Source organism: Maylandia zebra, linkage group LG8 (assembly GCF_041146795.1).
Source record: "Maylandia zebra isolate NMK-2024a linkage group LG8, Mzebra_GT3a, whole genome shotgun sequence".
Lineage (NCBI taxonomy): Eukaryota > Metazoa > Chordata > Actinopteri > Cichliformes > Cichlidae > Maylandia > Maylandia zebra.
The window spans coordinates 24,760,778-24,777,927 of NC_135174.1; the positions used below are offsets into that span (position 1 = coordinate 24,760,778).

A 17,150-nucleotide genomic window follows, 5' to 3' on the forward strand; every position below is an offset into this window, starting at 1 on the left:
AACTTCTCACCCTATTTCAAAGGGAGATGCCATCCACCCTTCGGAGGAAGCCCATTTCTGCCACTTGTATCCGCGATCTTGTTCTTTCGGTCACTACCCACAGTAGTGTAGCTTTTCCAATTTCTTTTTTTGGTTGACCATAGGTGAGAGTAGGGAATCGCTACCTTATCATGGTGTAGGGAGTTTTGTGTTCCAGGGCTCCCAGGGGCTATGTTGTCCAGGGGCTTCTGCCCCCTGGTAGGGTCTCTTATAGCAAATTGGTCCTGGGTGAGGGACCAGACAAAGAGCAATTCAGAAGACCCCTATGAGAAGAACACCTAGGGAACAGTTCACCCTGCTCAGGATAGGGTTACGAGGGCCCCACTCTAGAGCCAGGTCCGGAGAGTTTGCCCGAGGGCAAGCGTCTGGTGGCCATCTTCCTAACCCATCCTGCAGGAAGACCCATCTTTCTGCAGGACCATCTCCTGCAGGAGGCACCGTTGGGGTCGGGTGCATTGTGAGCCGGATGGTGGCCAGGAGCGGTGTCCCTGATGGACCGATCCCTGGCTACCAAGACTAGCAGATGGGACATGGAATGTCACCTATTCAGTACTAAATTATAATAAAGTAATATTTTATACTGTAAAATTACAGCCGAGCCATCTTTTAAAGGGTTTTATAAACTGTCCAATGCAATAACAAAGACTTCTTACTGAATGACTTATCTTCTGCCAATCAGGCTAAGATGCTTGGTAGCCAAGGCACTCTAACCAGCAAGAACTCGCTCAGCCATCACACTGGGTCTGATTTGGCAGATGACGAACAGAGCCTTGACCGTGATGAAATTGTCAAAGATTGCAATGGGAGAATTATTCCACGTCTGATGATCAGAGCGCCTACCATGAACGAGGTAAGTTATAGTTAGTGGTGCCTGTATGAGTGTTTTTAAAAACCTTTGCCTTGTCCATCTGCAATTACATACCTTGACTTATGTGTTTTGAGAAATTCTCAAACTATATTTGTAGCACTTTGGTCAACATTGTTGGATATAAAGTGCGTTTAAATAAAGACTCTATGCTATGCTATGCTATTTTACAGTCTGCCATGGATTATGAATGCAGAGAGAAGTCACTGGGCTCCGTTCACAGCATGCTTCAACTGGATGAACCATGCATGGCAGAGAGAACTGCTAGTGCTCTGACTGTGCTCACTGCAGCTGCCATGGAAGGTACAGCACCAAACACACACAATATTGATATCACACTAACAAAATTAGGATATGTTGTTTAGCTTTGATTAATGTAAGCTGAGGGCACAACAACATAACCTCTATTTCGGGGTAATGTTTTTTTTTTATACTGCGTGGAGAAATCTGGCATCTGGAAGTGTCGGGTGCCACTGGGGGTGAAGAAGAAATACACAAGGCTTAGCATTAGGTGCTCTGGTGTGAGCAATAATTCCTAAGATTATCAAGCAGTTGTTAACATTGTTCATTAATTTATCCAAGGCCGATACAGTGGAGTTGTCTTGAGCTTATCATAACGAGGCTAAATATATTGTGTGTAGCAGAGATTCCTGTCAAACATGGTGTTAAGCTAGATCTATTTCAGCACAGCTATAACCTGAAGCAACAAGACTTGGACTTTAGGTTGAAAGTTTAGGTTTAAGTGAGGTTTAATATTACCTTTTGTTTTCTGCCTCTTTCTCTAGAGTTGGAGGAGGCTCAGAGGCCATGCCCACCTGGCTGGTACAAATTTGCTGACCTTTTCCTGAAGTGGGACTGCTGTACCCCCTGGGTGGTCTTTAAAAAGCGAGTATACTTTGTTGTGATGGACCCTTTTGTTGACCTGGCTATCACTATCTGCATTGTGCTCAACACCCTCTTCATGGCCATGGAGCACTACCCCATGACCCCGGAGTTTGACTATATGCTGTCAGTGGGGAATCTGGTATGTGCTGCCTAACATTTTAAAATACTTTAAAGACATTGCTCAGATTTAAGGGGTGAAAAAAACATTTATCTTTTTTTAAAAGGTTTTTACAGGTATTTTCACAGCAGAAATGGTCTTCAAGCTTATTGCTATGGATCCCTACTACTACTTTCAAGTTGGCTGGAACATATTCGACAGCATCATTGTTACACTCAGTCTGGTGGAGTTGGGGCTGGCAAATGTTCAGGGTCTGTCAGTCCTCAGATCATTCCGTCTGGTGAGACACACTGATTAAATTTCTTTGCATCAGTTTAACACAGTGGAATTACCTGCTCTGCTATTACTAAATGTTTTTATTTATTTTTGTCCCATGTTTGGTGACAGCTTCGAGTTTTCAAACTGGCAAAGTCCTGGCCCACTCTCAACATGCTCATCAAGATCATCGGTAACTCAGTAGGGGCTTTAGGAAACCTGACTTTGGTGCTGGCCATCATCGTCTTCATTTTTGCCGTCGTGGGCATGCAGCTCTTTGGCAAGAACTACAACGACTGCGTGTGCAAGATCTCCTTGGACTGTGAATTGCCGCGCTGGCACATGAACGACTTCTTCCACTCATTTCTTATCGTGTTTCGCATCCTGTGTGGGGAGTGGATCGAGACTATGTGGGACTGCATGGAGGTTGCCGGAACTGGGATGTGTTTAGTTGTCTTCATGTTGGTCATGGTCATTGGAAACCTAGTGGTGAGTCCAACAACTGCATGCTATCTTCAGACTGAAGATTGAAGAAAGAAAGTCTTAGTTATTTCAGTGATCCATCTAGGAGATTGTGAAGTAAATATTTGAGTATGTTAAGGAAAAACTTGTGAAACTTTTTTTTGTTGGAGCTGGAGGAAAGAACTGTTTATGCGGATCAGCCAAAAGATTAAAACAACCTCTCTTATACCGTGCATGCCCCAGTCGTGCAGCCAAGAAAATTTTGACCCATCAGTGCAGGATCACCTGACCTCCTCACCCCTGTGGTTCGAGACTTCAGATCCTCTGTGTTCTGTGGGTTGTTGCATAGTATCCATGGATCAGGCTTGTTATGGCACCTCTCACGGGTGTTTTGAGATTTTTCATGTTCCTCAAGCTGCTCCTGAGCAGTTTTTGTTGTTTGATTGGACTCATTGCCCAACTGGGGATCTAGATGAATGACATGTGTCAGAGTGACATTTATTTCCCAGGAGATTGTTTCAGTCCAACATATACAATTTAACAGAACAGCCTTTGAACTGATTGAGAGTGATGAGGCTTCAGGGTTTGTAATGCTTTCTGAAGAATTCTGAGTGTCTGTAGCATGAAAACGCTGCCCCCTGACCTTTTTATCTTGGCCTCACGAAACAAGGCCATACAGACCATCACTGTCAGACATCATTTCAGCATCATATTTAATGACTAGAGCCAAATCCATTTCCTATCAGGTTATTCATAGAAATGAAAAGGAAATGGCTCATCATCAAGGTTTGAAGTATTGTGTTAGGCACGCTGTGCCAAAATTGTTGAGGCTTCTTGGATCTTAAAGTTACTTACCCACTGTTAAACCTGAGCATGCTTACTTAACACATGAATGTACACTTTTTTCTCTAATAATGAGGCAAATAATATACTTACAAGGTTCATGGGAGGGGGTTTCTATTTAAATCTAATGACTTAAGCTACCAAACAGTGGTTTTGACCTTGAGTATGCGCTAAGATCCGGCTCAAGTAAGCATGCTGCCACTGATGGAACAAACGCGGACAGCTGAGCGAGCACAGCTCAGGTGGCAGTGCGTCTGGGTGTAAAAGAGAAGTCATTTGATAGCAGATTGAACTCTAATCGATGTAGAGGTAATCATATTGAGCCATCAACACCACAGCATATGGAGCAGAGAAGATTTAAAGGGGACTTATTATGTTTTTATTTATTTTATGTCATACATTACTGTTAGAATGGTGGATGATCATTCTGTGTGAGATGGGCAGCCAATTAGAATAAACTTGGCTCAGAGGGAGGGGCTTATTTTGAACTGAGAATCACGCAGAGTATTTTCTTTAGTTGAATGAGCATGAAATCACCACTAGCTTTTATGCATCGTTTTTATTAAACAAATGATAATATAACATCAGCTCAAGCTGCTGGCTGTGCCTTCAGATAAAACCAAAAGTAATGAGTTTTAAATGTTTAGATTTTTTTTTTTAATTTTAATCTATTTTGCAGCAAGAAATTGACTGGGTACATTTCCTATAGGCCACACTGTTCCTCTAAGACAAGGAAGAAATGTCTCACTTCATCAGGTTACCGGAACTGTACAAAGCTAATGGAATTAGCTGACAAATCACCTGAATTATATTCCAGGAGACTAGGAACATGACCCTGAAAAACACTATAACCTCTACCACAGTTATTTTTTCCACTCATCAAAGATCATCAAATCCATTTCCGATCTTTCATTGTCGCGTTTGGTTTTTGTGCAGCTCATATTGTCCATCAGCTTTATTTTCTTATTGACATCTCTGACACTGGAATAAACGAGATGAGCATTCCCACTAGTCCATGTAACCATGATCTCCTGCTAAACCTGGGAAATAGAAGCCGCGAAATCAAATAACATGTTTGAGTAACTAAAGATAGCTGCATCTGAGACAGGAGGCAGACAACATAATATTTACTGATGTGACGTCACAGGAACAATATGGTATATGATGTCTGCTTGAGCTATTCCAAACTTGTGTTTGGTTCAGCAAAGTTAGTACAGTTTTACTCACTAATCACTGGATATAAACTTGATCACTGTTTTGCAGTCGAGTAATGATTCCTAATTCTCACTTCTTTAGGCATCACTTTGACTGTCAAATATTTATTTTCACTAAACAAAATGAACAATAAGAAGCTGTTAATTACCTTCATTACTCTTTGAACTCAGGTGCTGAACCTCTTTTTGGCCTTACTGCTCAGCTCGTTCAGTGGAGACAACCTTTCTGCAGGAGAAGATGACGGAGAGATGAACAATCTCCAGATTGCCATCGGCAGGATCACACGGTTCATCGACTGGTTTAAAGCGTTCATCATTCAAACTATCTTGCGGACTCTTGGCAGAAAGCCCAAGGAGCCTGACGAGGGCCCTGCTGATGACGTCGACCCTAAAACGGAAGGAATTGAAATGAACCATTTGGACACCAGTCAGACTTTCAAACTGGCAGATGGGATATCAGATTGCCTAGTTGAAGGCCGGCCTTCTGGATTTATTGTGGATGGAGAGTTTAGTCTTAGTGTGCCAATTGCCCAGGGAGAGTCAGACTTTGAAAATCTGGGAGAGGACGATGAGGATGATGAAGATGAAACCAGTGATTCCAATGATGATAATCACTCTGAGAGTTTAGATGAGGGACATAGCCAGCAGAATACCGTAAGAAAACTTCTTATCCAAAGTCTTATACAGTTCATTTCAAATAATTGCCATCTTGTGATCTATTATTCATCTCAAAATAAGATTTTAACAGCTCTTGACCACCAACGATAAATTGTATTGGTTAATTCATTCATTCATTCATTCATTCACGAGTCCAACTTGACTTTTTTGTTTTCAAATTTGCAGCTAAAATTCAATTAATCAGGAAATATATATCCAGCATAAGTAAAATTCGACTTTGGTTAACAAACTGGCAACATAGCTTAAACATGTATTGGAACTTTGTATTAGGAAATTTACCAAACATTAAAATAAATCCTAACTATCATCAGAATATATATATTTTTGTAACTGTTGGAAATAAGGCAGCAAAGAAAATAATTATTCTCAAAATAAATAATACCGGATGTTGTTCCTGACGTAACCTCAAAGGGATTTGTCTGTGCTCCCAGGATCCCCATAATGTATTTTTGGGACAATAAACTTGTGTGCTGGATGTTTCTCAAACTCCTATGAACGCTTAATAAAGTTTGTTTTCTGTTCGTCTGCTGTTTCAGGAAAATGTGAAAGATCAAATTAGTATCCCAGGAAATATCAAAGTGAGTTAACAGTATTTTCATCTGTGTGATTGCATAAGGCATTTGCATCTGAACTTTAACTGTGATTCTTGTCTAGCTGATGGGTGCTCGGAATAGTGAAGATTCTTCAGTATGCAGCACAGCAGACTATCGACCACCTGAGCCTGAACCGGAAATAGAAGAGCCAGAGCCACTGGAGCCAGAGGCGTGCTTCACTGACAGTATGAACAACAATTTTATTAAATAAGCAAAACTAAAAAGTCACAGAAGTCTTTTTCAGTAGCCATTCTGTAATCTGACATTATGAGGTAATCGCAAACCTTTCCACTTTTCTCAGACTGTGTGAGGCGCTGGCCATGTCTGATGGTGGACATCACCCAAGACAAAGGCAAAAAATGGTGGAACCTCCGCAAGACCTGCTTTACTATTGTGGAGCATGATTGGTTTGAAACCTTCATAATCTTTATGATCCTCCTCAGCAGTGGAGCTCTTGTGAGTGTTGTCATAACAGCAACAAATTTAGAAACGATGACCTTTTTATGATAGCGTTAAGACACTGATCCTGTCATGACACATATCTAGGTAGATAATGTTTTCTTTTGGCAGGCTTTTGAAGATATATACATAGAAAAGCGCCGAACGATCAAGATAATTCTGGAGTATGCTGACAAGATTTTCACCTACATATTTGTCATCGAGATGCTCCTTAAATGGGTTGCATATGGCTTCAAGACCTATTTCACCAATGCCTGGTGTTGGCTAGACTTTTTCATTGTAGATGTAAGTTTCACTGCTTGCCTGTATGTGATAATACATCTCCTATGCCAGAAAGGTTTTGTGATAGCACTTGAATGGGAAATGTTTTGATTCTGCTACAGATTTCCCTGATTAGTTTAGTTGCCAACTGGATGGGCTACTCTGACCTTGGGCCAATCAAATCCCTCAGAACCCTCAGAGCACTAAGGCCTCTTCGCGCACTATCAAGATTTGAAGGGATGAGGGTAAGTTATTGGCTGCTAATGCTTGTTTCATATGGAATTTGTAATACTTAATGTTAACATTATAATATTTTGAATGGTTAACACTGATTTAGAAGATGCAAACCTGTCATGTTTGATGCAGTCTTGTACTAATTTGCCTGGCTTTGTCCAACTGTGTTTGTTGAATGCATGCTTAAACCACAGCTGCTGTAACAGAGGTGACTGAGGTGAGTTTCCCGGAGTCAGTTGACTAACTAATCAATGCATTCACTTAAGTAAGATTATTGTTGTAGCCCTGTGCAAAAGTCTTGAACCACCACTCATTTCTTTCTTTTCTTTTTTCCTTTCCAAGGAGTCAGACATTCTTGTTATTTTAAAGTGTTTTTGAGCAAGTTTTCCTTTGTTTCTGAAGATCTTTCAAAGCTTTTCTTTGGACATTAGCTGCTTTTTCACTCATTTTCAGTCAGGTTCTTGTACCCGACCTTATCTTTCCTTTTATTTTTGTTTATTTGTTTGTTAAGTCACCTAAGATTGACCTATAAATCATTCAAGTATAAAAGATGTATCCAACTCAAAGGATCAGTATTGTGTGTCAGCAAATAACAGTTTAGCCAAGAACCAATTTGAATTGTATCTTTAAGCACTTTGTTTCTAGCAGCCTGTTGCAAAAGCACATAATGTTCTCTTTTCTTTAGCTGAGTCTATAAAACATGACATGCAGTCTGGGATCATTTTGGTAGAGAACGAAACAAAAGTCAAGAAGCCTGGAGAACTAGACCAGAGGACTCCTTTTAGGAAACAGAATAAAACTTGCCTAAGAAAGCTCAGACTACAATATAGAAAATAGGTGGCAATGCCAAATATTGACTTGAAATCTTGTTAGGGTTCTAAAAACTCTGTTTGTGACTTACATACTGTGCTCTCATGAATATTTGCACCTTTCAATAAATTGCTCCACCTATTTCCCATCTTGCTAACAAATTATAGAGAAATGTGGGGTGCTTTTGCACAGTACTTCAGGTCTTACAGCTGAATAAATTATTGAATAAATCTGAATATCTATTGCAAAGTTCTAAACAGAGTCTTGTCTTGTGGGGCAGGTGGTGGTAAACGCTCTCGTTGGAGCAATTCCCTCCATCTTCAACGTGCTACTGGTGTGTCTGATTTTTTGGCTCATCTTCAGCATCATGGGAGTTAATTTGTTTGCTGGGAAGTTCTACCGCTGCATCAACACCACATCGGAGGAGCTTTTCCCCATCACTGAAGTCAATAACCGGAGCGACTGCATGGCCATCAAAGAAGCGACACAGGAGGCCCGCTGGGTCAACATGAAAGTCAACTATGACAATGTTGGACAAGGCTACCTGTCCCTACTTCAAGTGGTGAGGTGTTTTGTTTGAGTTAAAGAAAATTAGTAGTCATATTTACTGATACATATTTTAAATAAATGTTTTCACTGACTGCAGGCAACTTTTAAAGGTTGGATGGACATCATGTATGCTGCTGTCGACTCAAGAGAGGTAATGATTTTGTGTCTTTGAAGTTCTGGTGAGCTGCATAAAGGAATCCTCATCTGGGGCAATAAATTGCGACTATGAGTCCAATTACAATTATTTCCTTAGAAGAGCATGTATGCATTGCAATCCGACATTATAAAATATCCGATGAATCAAATGAAGAAAATCTTCCAACCTGTAACTGAGCAAATGATGATGATTAGGCATTTATTCACCTGTATTTTTTCTACTTAGGTGGAAGAGCAACCATCCTACGAAATCAACCTCTACATGTACATGTACTTTGTCATATTCATTATCTTTGGCTCTTTCTTCACACTTAACCTCTTCATTGGGGTCATTATTGATAACTTTAGTCAGCAAAAGAAAAAGATAAGTATAAGACTTTGTTCATCTGAAATAGTGCCTGTGCAAAAGCATTGAGTGTTTTCTTTCCTATTTTCAAGTGTACAATTTTATAACTTTAAACCACATAGACTTGTGACATTATTTAAATTCCTATAATTACGTTTGAATTCTGCTTTTTCCGCACTTTGGAGATGAAGACATCTTTATGACTGATGAACAGAAAAAGTACTATGAAGCCATGAAGAAACTTGGTTCCAAGAAGCCACAGAAGCCAATTCCTCGTCCAACGGTAAGACATTATGATTATTTTAGTTTTCTGTATTAGCAATGCTTTATGTTGATCAGTCCAAGACTGGAAAACTTGCATGTATGAATGACATCATCAGAAGTAATGATGCTTCACGTTGGCATGCATAACGTGGCTATGTTCACCTTTTCTGCACACTACTTGTGTTAACAGGCCAAATGACTTTCCTGGATTTGTATTTCTGTTCCTCACTGCTCTCGATTTGCTTCCTCTCCTTTACAGAACCTAATCCAGGGCATAGTGTTTGACTTCATCAGTCAGCAATTCTTTGACATCTTCATTATGGTCCTCATTTGCCTCAATATGGTGTCCATGATGGTGGAAACAGATGACCAAAGTGCAGAGAAAGAGGATTTCCTCTTTAAGTTAAACGTGGCTTTCATTGTGGTCTTCACTGGAGAGTGTGTGTTGAAGGTCTTTGCCCTGCGGCAGTACTACTTCACCAATGGATGGAACATTTTTGATTTTGTCGTGGTCATCTTGTCAATAGCTGGTGGGTAATTAATGAATTAAAAGTACAGCTGTGAATTGCTAATTTGGTCCAGCAGATATATTGATACATTGTTGCTTTTCTGTGTGTTTTCTTTCAGGTACAATGCTCTCAGACCTAATTGAGAAGTACTTTGTGTCACCAACTCTTTTCAGGGTGATCAGACTGGCCAGGATAGGCAGGATTCTACGTCTTATTAAAGGAGCTAAGGGCATTCGGACGCTTCTATTTGCCCTGATGATGTCCCTACCTGCTCTATTCAATATTGGTCTCCTGCTCTTCCTCAATATGTTCATCTTCTCTATATTTGGGATGTCAAATTTTGCCTATGTCAAAAAGGAGGCTGGGATTGATGATATATTTAATTTTGAAACATTTGGAGGAAGCATTATCTGCTTGTTCCAGATTACAACATCTGCAGGCTGGGATGGACTTCTACTTCCAATGCTGAACCGGGAGCCTCCAGACTGTGATCCAGACTTTGAGCATCCTGGCACGAATGTAAAGGGCAACTGTGGAAGCCCTGGCATGGGCATGGTGTTCTTCTGCAGTTACATCATCATCTCATTCTTGGTGGTGGTCAACATGTATATTGCGATCATCTTAGAGAACTTCAATGTGGCTCAGGAGGAAAGCAGCGATCCACTCAGTGAGGACGACTTTGAGATGTTCAATGAGACATGGGAGAAATTTGACGTTGATGGAACTCAGTTTATTGAGTATAGCCAGCTCTCAGATTTTTGTGATACCTTGCAGGAGCCACTGAAGGTTGCCAAACCCAACCTGTTCCAGCTGATCGAAATGGATCTCCCCTTGGTTGCTGGAGATAAGATCCACTACTTGGATGTGTTGATGGCTGTCACTCAGTTGATCTTGGGAAACACAGTGGAGATGGAAGCAATACGGAATAGCACTGAGGAAAAATTTAAGGATAGCAAAGACACCTTTGCACCAGTTATCACAACGGTGCGCCACAAAGAAGAGCAGAGGGCCGCTGTGGTTATTCAGAGGGCTTACCGCAGCCATCTTCTGAGGCGCTGCTTATGCCATGCAGCTTTTATGCATCGATCTAAGAAGATGGGGAGAAAGAAAGAAGGTGACGATCCACCAGAAAAAAAAGGGTTGATTGCACGAAGGTTAGGGGTTCTCTATGGGAGTAATGCAGAGCTTGCTGAGGAAATGGAGCAAGCAGCTTTAGAAACTTTGGCAAGACAACAGCCCTCTAATCCTGAGGCAATGTCACATTACAGAGAGGCACGGTGCTGTCCAGAAACCCCCGTGCAAAATATTGTCGTTGTTCCTGTAGAAGTCACTAATGAGGTTTTATTGCATTCTGCCCCCAACCAACACCTCTTGACTCTACAAGAAAACCTGACAGAGTCAGTTGTATAGTAAACTGCACAATATAATTATTTGTCTCTTCCCTCTATTCTTTTTTTTTTTTTTTTTAACAGTGATGGAAACTGTTCTTGTTAATGTATAAGTGTTGCTGATATGCTTTTTAACTCTAGATACAGAAGAGTCTAACTGATGTTTCGAATGCAGTTTTTATCCCTAAACTTAAGAATCTATTCCTCTTTTTTTTCATGCTACATTTAATTTTCTTGGGTATTGAAAGTGAAACTGAAGTGTGTACTGCCAAGCAGGTTCAAAATAACAGGGTTTTTGTGTGCAAAAGTGCGCGTTAACTGCCTTGACAAAACCTACAGGTTCAGTTTTAAGGTTCAGTTCAGTTTTAATGAGTTCAGTTGGTGGTGGTGGTTCACAAGTTAACAGAGAAAGTTGGTAACCAACTTTCTCTGTTAACCCCAGTTTTCTGTTTCAGGCTCAGGGAAATTTGATGCTTTCTTCTACACAAAATAAACAAATTGCCTTGCATCAGTAGGGAGGAAAAGGAGGCAAAATCAAACAAAAATAAAAAAAATATGATGAGAAGAACACACCAGAAAACTGCTAATGTTGTAAATCCACATGAATATATGTGTTTTACCATTCTCGTCAGTTACACATAGGAGGTCTGAAACTTCAAACTATATTTCATCATGATATTGATGAACGATAATGATGGAATAAACATGAAATCGTACATATACATTTCATGCATCATCAAATTAACGTGTGCTAATTCTCGTGGCAATGCGAAGCTTGGAGTTTGCGCTGTTGCAATTAGACTGGGGTATTACGCTAATAATAGTCTGTGGCTCAGCTGGTATTAAAATAATATTCTCTCAGCTCAGAATCATATTTCATTAAAAGAACTTTTGAAAACACAACACTTACAGCTAATTATACCTAACCTATCCGGGTTAAAAGAGGTTTTAGTGACACTAAAATCTCTGGTTTAAGTCTGAACATACCTTGTCGTACACCCCTCAATGTTTCCTTCATAGAAACATAAAACTTAACAAAATTAGTCAAGGAAAATTGTGATTTAATGCACAATTCAAAAATAATGAAACAGTAAGATATGATTTCTTTCAGTTTAACAGAAATACAAGATCTAATATTTATTTTAACCTTTTTTATCCAATAAAAATATGCTAGACTTTACTGTAGGCTGAAACATTATTGTGGACTAGAATCTGTTTTATGGTAAATTTCTAGTGGGAAGAAAACAAACAAACAAACAAACAAAAAAAACAAAGAAAAACAAAGGCAAAACCTAAATTGAGATAAGCTAACAATAGCTGATTCACATGAACGTGAATCAGAACAGATGGATTGCAAAAACTATGATGAAAAACATGAACATAAACCAAAGCTTGAAAATAATCCTGTGACTTGAAGTCCATGATGCTAGACAAACAGATAACCCGACACTGAACAGAGAACGACAGAGGACCTAAATACACAGGATAATGATAATGAGGGAAGTGAAAACACCTGGGGATAATGAGCTGACACAATTGAATCTGAATGCAACAGGGGAAGTACAACTAAACACACTGAACATGGAACACCAGACCCTTCAAAGTAAAACAGGAAACAACAGAACGTAGACAAGACAAGACAAGCTTGACAACGTGAACACAAAGACATTACAAATGACAGACTTCACAGGGGACAGGATAAGACTCATATCAGGAGACATAGACGAAACATAAACTAAAACTCAACTAAGACAAATTAATAATACTGGAACAAGTATTATCTCAATATATAAGAAGCAAAGGAAATACAAAATAAAACAAAAAAATCATAATTCATGTTATCAAAAGGTAAAGAGTATAAAAGACTAATATTAGTGTTTTATTATTAATTAGGTACCAGATGACTTTCTATGGGGAATCTGTTTTGTACACAGGTAAATAAATTGCTATAAAATAGAGTCTCTGGATCTCATTGTCCCTCTCTTTCTGTGAAACTACTTATTAGTTAACAATGGGGTTAACTAAACCCACATGGTGTGGCTAATATAGTTAGCATCTGTTCCTAACAGGCTCATTCAGGCAGGCCCAGTTTATATTGCACTATTTATGTCCCTCCAAGTCAAATAAGAGCAGTTCACTGCACTCCACTGAATGATTTCAAAGGTTATTTCCCACTTACATACTGTATGCATGTTTATATTTATATTTTTTGGTCCCTTCAGATATCAGATGTTCTCAAAACCTAAATCAGCCATGTTTGGCCATTTCATAGCTGGATTTCCCTTTCAGCATTCAGGTTTGAACGCTGTCTGTAAACTTACAATGTGATGTTTTTATGTTAATGTGGCTGTATTAGAGAACTGCTAAGCACATACTTACTCGCTGTGCATTAAAAGGAAGTTTCGTCTCAGGTTAGATCACAAGATGCAAGGCACACACATTGAATGGTTGAATAAAAAAAAAAAAACATGTGCCACTTTCCAAAATGTAGTTAATCAGATCTTTTTACAAATTTACAAGAAAACCTGCAGTGGATCTAGTCATATAAACATGTTAATTCTCTTGCTTTTGTCTAAGTCTTAATAGAAATTATGATGTCTTACTTTAAATATATGGTACTGTGTAAAACTTGCAGGCAGTTTTAAAAGTAATTTCATATAAACATATTTTTTTTAAATTTAGCAATAAACTTCATTTAAAGTGCAGTAAACACAGAAAGAAATCAAATAAAATCACTCTTTGTGAATATAATTTATTTCGAGAACGGTACCACTCCTCTTTGGTACTTCGTCATGCAGTATTATTATTATTATTATTATTATTATTATTATTATTATTATTATTATTTCATTTTAATTTGCACAGGTAGGTTGTCCCAAGCATCCTAAAGACTTTCCTTGACTGTTTTGTGGATTTATTTTTTCTCTTCATGCAGTTCTCGACTCACAAAATGATGTTGATATCTGATCAGATGCCCCTTTACATTCTGCACAGTACTGTATATACATGAATAACATATGCACTTTTACAGTTTTCTAGCTTGTTTTTTTTAACAATAAGCAATAACATGTCTATTTTCATTGAGTTTGACACTGTTCCAATTTCATCTTTGGAGAAGGTACATAAATTATGAATGTTTCCTCCACAAGGGGTCTCTCTTGTCATATCCTGCTGCTACAGCATGGCAGTTTTTCCTGTCAGGAGACTGTAACGTGACCATCCGAACTCCTATGTGAGACTGAGACACCGCTGCACCACTCAGCTATAGTGTCCTCTCATGGGACAGTCATATTCACAAGACAGTGTCCTCTTTTTGTTTACATTTCTACTGGAGGAAAAGACACATGGGGAGCTTTGCTGGTACAACCTACAATCACCTACAATGTTGCTTGTACATACTTTTTTCTTTTTTTCTTCTGAAATGTACATTTATATCATTTTGTTATTTTAAAACTATGTTGTTAGAATAAAACAGTTATTGTAAAGAAAAGTAGGCTGTGCGATCACTTGTCAGTTACTACTTTGTCTTGTCTGTGAAATTGCATTGATGCACTGTAGCCCTCTGCTGGTGGAGAGGTTGACAGCAACACTAAAAACTGAAGATGGAAAACAACCAAGAGAACATAATGTAGTGACTTTTTACTCTTTAAAAAAGCCACTATAGTCAGACTTTTTAATGAACTATGCTTTACATTAATCTCTATGTCTATGAGTGTCCATCTTTTTGCATAATTATAAGAAATGTAGGTTAATGAGTAAGAAAAAGCACATTAAAAAAGCCTCATCACTAAGGAGCAACACTTCGAGAGCTCTACTTTAACCTCCTCAAAAACAACTTACAACTGTTAAACATGTGCAGTGTGTTTTTTTTGTTTTTTTTTTACAGTCAAACCATTTTTATTAACAGGGGATTAATTGAGGCCTTAACTTAATAGCAGGTTCTATGTTGAAAAATATGCATTCACTGACTTTTTCAAGCATGAGTGTCAGTAGATTAAAAAGCACCCTGTTTCTGTCATGGAGTGGGACGATGGGATTTTTGATTTATTTGCATTTTATGTCATTTCATTCTGCATCACCCAGCTAGAGATCACCTCTGCAAATGCATGTTTCTAGTGACTGTTTTCTTGCCACCTGGTTTTCAATGCTACTCTTTTTTTGGTTTTTTTCTTCAGGCCCTAATGTCTAGTAAACCAAATTGGTTGAGGTTGGCAACATTTTTTTAACAAGTAGGATTAATCCAGAATTTTTACATCAAATAATTAGAAAACTGTAAATAGATCTGTCACAATTAAGAGCCAAACACCAAATGACATTTAATTTTGTAGATTTTGTGCTTGCATTTTACTTTTGATTGATTAAATAAATCAGCTTTGCAAACAATTGCAGCCACCATTTCTTATAAAAATGTAAAGGTTCGACATCCTAAACATTGCAAATCTTTTTGGAAATATTTCTTTTCTTTTAGGAGAGGTACAGCATTTCTAGTTATTACATATTTCTTGAAAGAAGCTTTTTATCTCTTCCTTACAGACTGTGATAGGTGATGAAAATCCACACTGTACGCAAAAATCGAGGACTCTGCTGTGCGGAGTTTATCAGCTTTAAAAATTAGGGAAATGAGATCAGCTTGACTGACCTGAAAACTTCACTCTTGACTGCAGCTTTATGTTGCATAACAAGATTGAGAGTCCACAGCAAAGCTAAAAGCTCTTTGGGGGATGTACCGAGCCACATAATGGCATTGTATGTTGTGTTCGTACAATTCTCATTCTCAAATATATTTATTATTTATAGGTTTATATTTTTCTTAGTTTGTTTATTTATTTTACTGTATATTCCATTTTTTATTTTCAGTTCACTTTAGTTTCAGTTAGTTTCCAGAGCTGATTTGGTCGTTTCAGTTTAGTTTTTTATTAGTTTCAGTCTTAGTTTTAGTTTTATACCATTATAACATGGGTGGCATTCAGAAGTTTAGAACATTTATTGCTATGCACATCATTTTAATATCATTTAGCCAAGCACTCATTTAGCCAAACACTCCCAAAACACGCCTGTGTTAAAGCTTCCTGATGCTTGTCGGGTTGACAAATTTGTGTGTAGTAAGAAGGACTAAAATGAACAAAGACTGAGATGATCAGGTGTTTTGAGCTGAGTTTAATTCAACAGTACCTTTATTTTTTTGTTCTTTTTCATAAGTTCATAACTTATAAAAGAGTAAACAATCCTCCAACTCTTACCCATTAGTTGAGCTTGTGTGACTCGAGGCACAGAGAGGGGACTGGCATGGCCTTTATTGGCAGAAGTTTGTGTGTCTTTGCAATTCAATCCCCCCAAAACAACAACATTGTGTTTTTTAAAATCTCCATCTAGTTTTAAGAACCACCACTGCATGTATTAGTGCAACTAACCAAACCATCCTGTAACAAATGACAGTCACACAGACGGTTTTCTGTCTAACACCACTGGGTATTTATGCCCAAAAGGAGGCTTTGGTTTACAATTAGACTTTAGGCTAACTAAAGTCTAAAAAAGCCTGCTATTTTCACTTGAACTCACAAAATTTGGCAAGTTAGATGTGAGTCAACGTTCATTCATAATTAAAAATTCAGACATTAGACAAACTACTTATAAAATACCTGATTTTTGCAAGACAGACAGCAGAAACAGATTAAACATGAGGAGAATGCTATAATACTACAAGCCTGGTTAGAATGATGAGCATATAAAAGTTCCCTGTAATCGGTTAAATATAAATGATTACAGGTAGTTAGTTACTGATACCTGATAGTCATTTCTTCACACTTTTCTGCTATACAAAATTATGAACTACTATCTTATGGCAGCTATTTCAAATAAATGTAATGAAGGCTAAATGAGCATATCATAGCTACCATGCTTTTGTAATGTGTCACTAATTTCTCTGGTCATATATACTTTTATTTCTCTGGTGCTAATTTATTATACAAAATAACTACCAAAAGGCAATGATAGCTACTTTAATAGCCATTATTTCCCTTTCGGACAAATTTGGATTTGTCACTTGATTTGTCACCTCTTGCCACTGATTTTCAGAGCATTTCTGAGGAAGCTTTGGCAAATTGTGTATATATGGATCAACTTAAGGGCCAGGTTTATCTCTCAGGCCCTGTTTCAGGTAATTGGTAGGGTTTTTTTCTGTTATTTTTCATACATAACTTTCAGTTACTGCTAATTTACCAC

General features: G+C 38.3%; 1 protein-coding gene across 5 annotated transcripts in view; it reads left to right on the forward strand.

Annotated features, from left to right (window-relative positions):
- Positions 1-14,421, forward strand: part of scn4aa (sodium channel, voltage-gated, type IV, alpha, a) — a 32,168-nt gene extending 17,747 nt beyond the window's left edge. For 4 of the 5 annotated variants that reach the window (XM_023152576.3, XM_012920638.4, XM_012920639.3 and 1 more), the window contains 17 exons: positions 719-889; positions 1,078-1,207; positions 1,690-1,928; positions 2,014-2,187; positions 2,295-2,651; positions 4,853-5,335; positions 5,896-5,937; positions 6,014-6,137; positions 6,254-6,408; positions 6,523-6,696; positions 6,795-6,917; positions 7,997-8,278; positions 8,363-8,416; positions 8,648-8,785; positions 8,946-9,050; positions 9,291-9,561; positions 9,659-14,421. In XM_023152576.3, the coding sequence (XP_023008344.2) occupies positions 719-889; positions 1,078-1,207; positions 1,690-1,928; positions 2,014-2,187; positions 2,295-2,651; positions 4,853-5,335; positions 5,896-5,937; positions 6,014-6,137; positions 6,254-6,408; positions 6,523-6,696; positions 6,795-6,917; positions 7,997-8,278; positions 8,363-8,416; positions 8,648-8,785; positions 8,946-9,050; positions 9,291-9,561; positions 9,659-10,950 (4,314 nt within the window). In that variant the 3' untranslated portion in view covers positions 10,951-14,421. Of the gene's footprint in view, positions 1-718; positions 890-1,077; positions 1,208-1,689; positions 1,929-2,013; positions 2,188-2,294; positions 2,652-4,852; positions 5,336-5,895; positions 5,938-6,013; positions 6,138-6,253; positions 6,409-6,522; positions 6,697-6,794; positions 6,918-7,996; positions 8,279-8,362; positions 8,417-8,647; positions 8,786-8,945; positions 9,051-9,290; positions 9,562-9,658 lie in introns of those variants that run through there. The other variant, XM_012920641.3, reaches the window with a different exon arrangement.
- Positions 14,422-17,150: the final 2,729 nt, after the last annotated feature.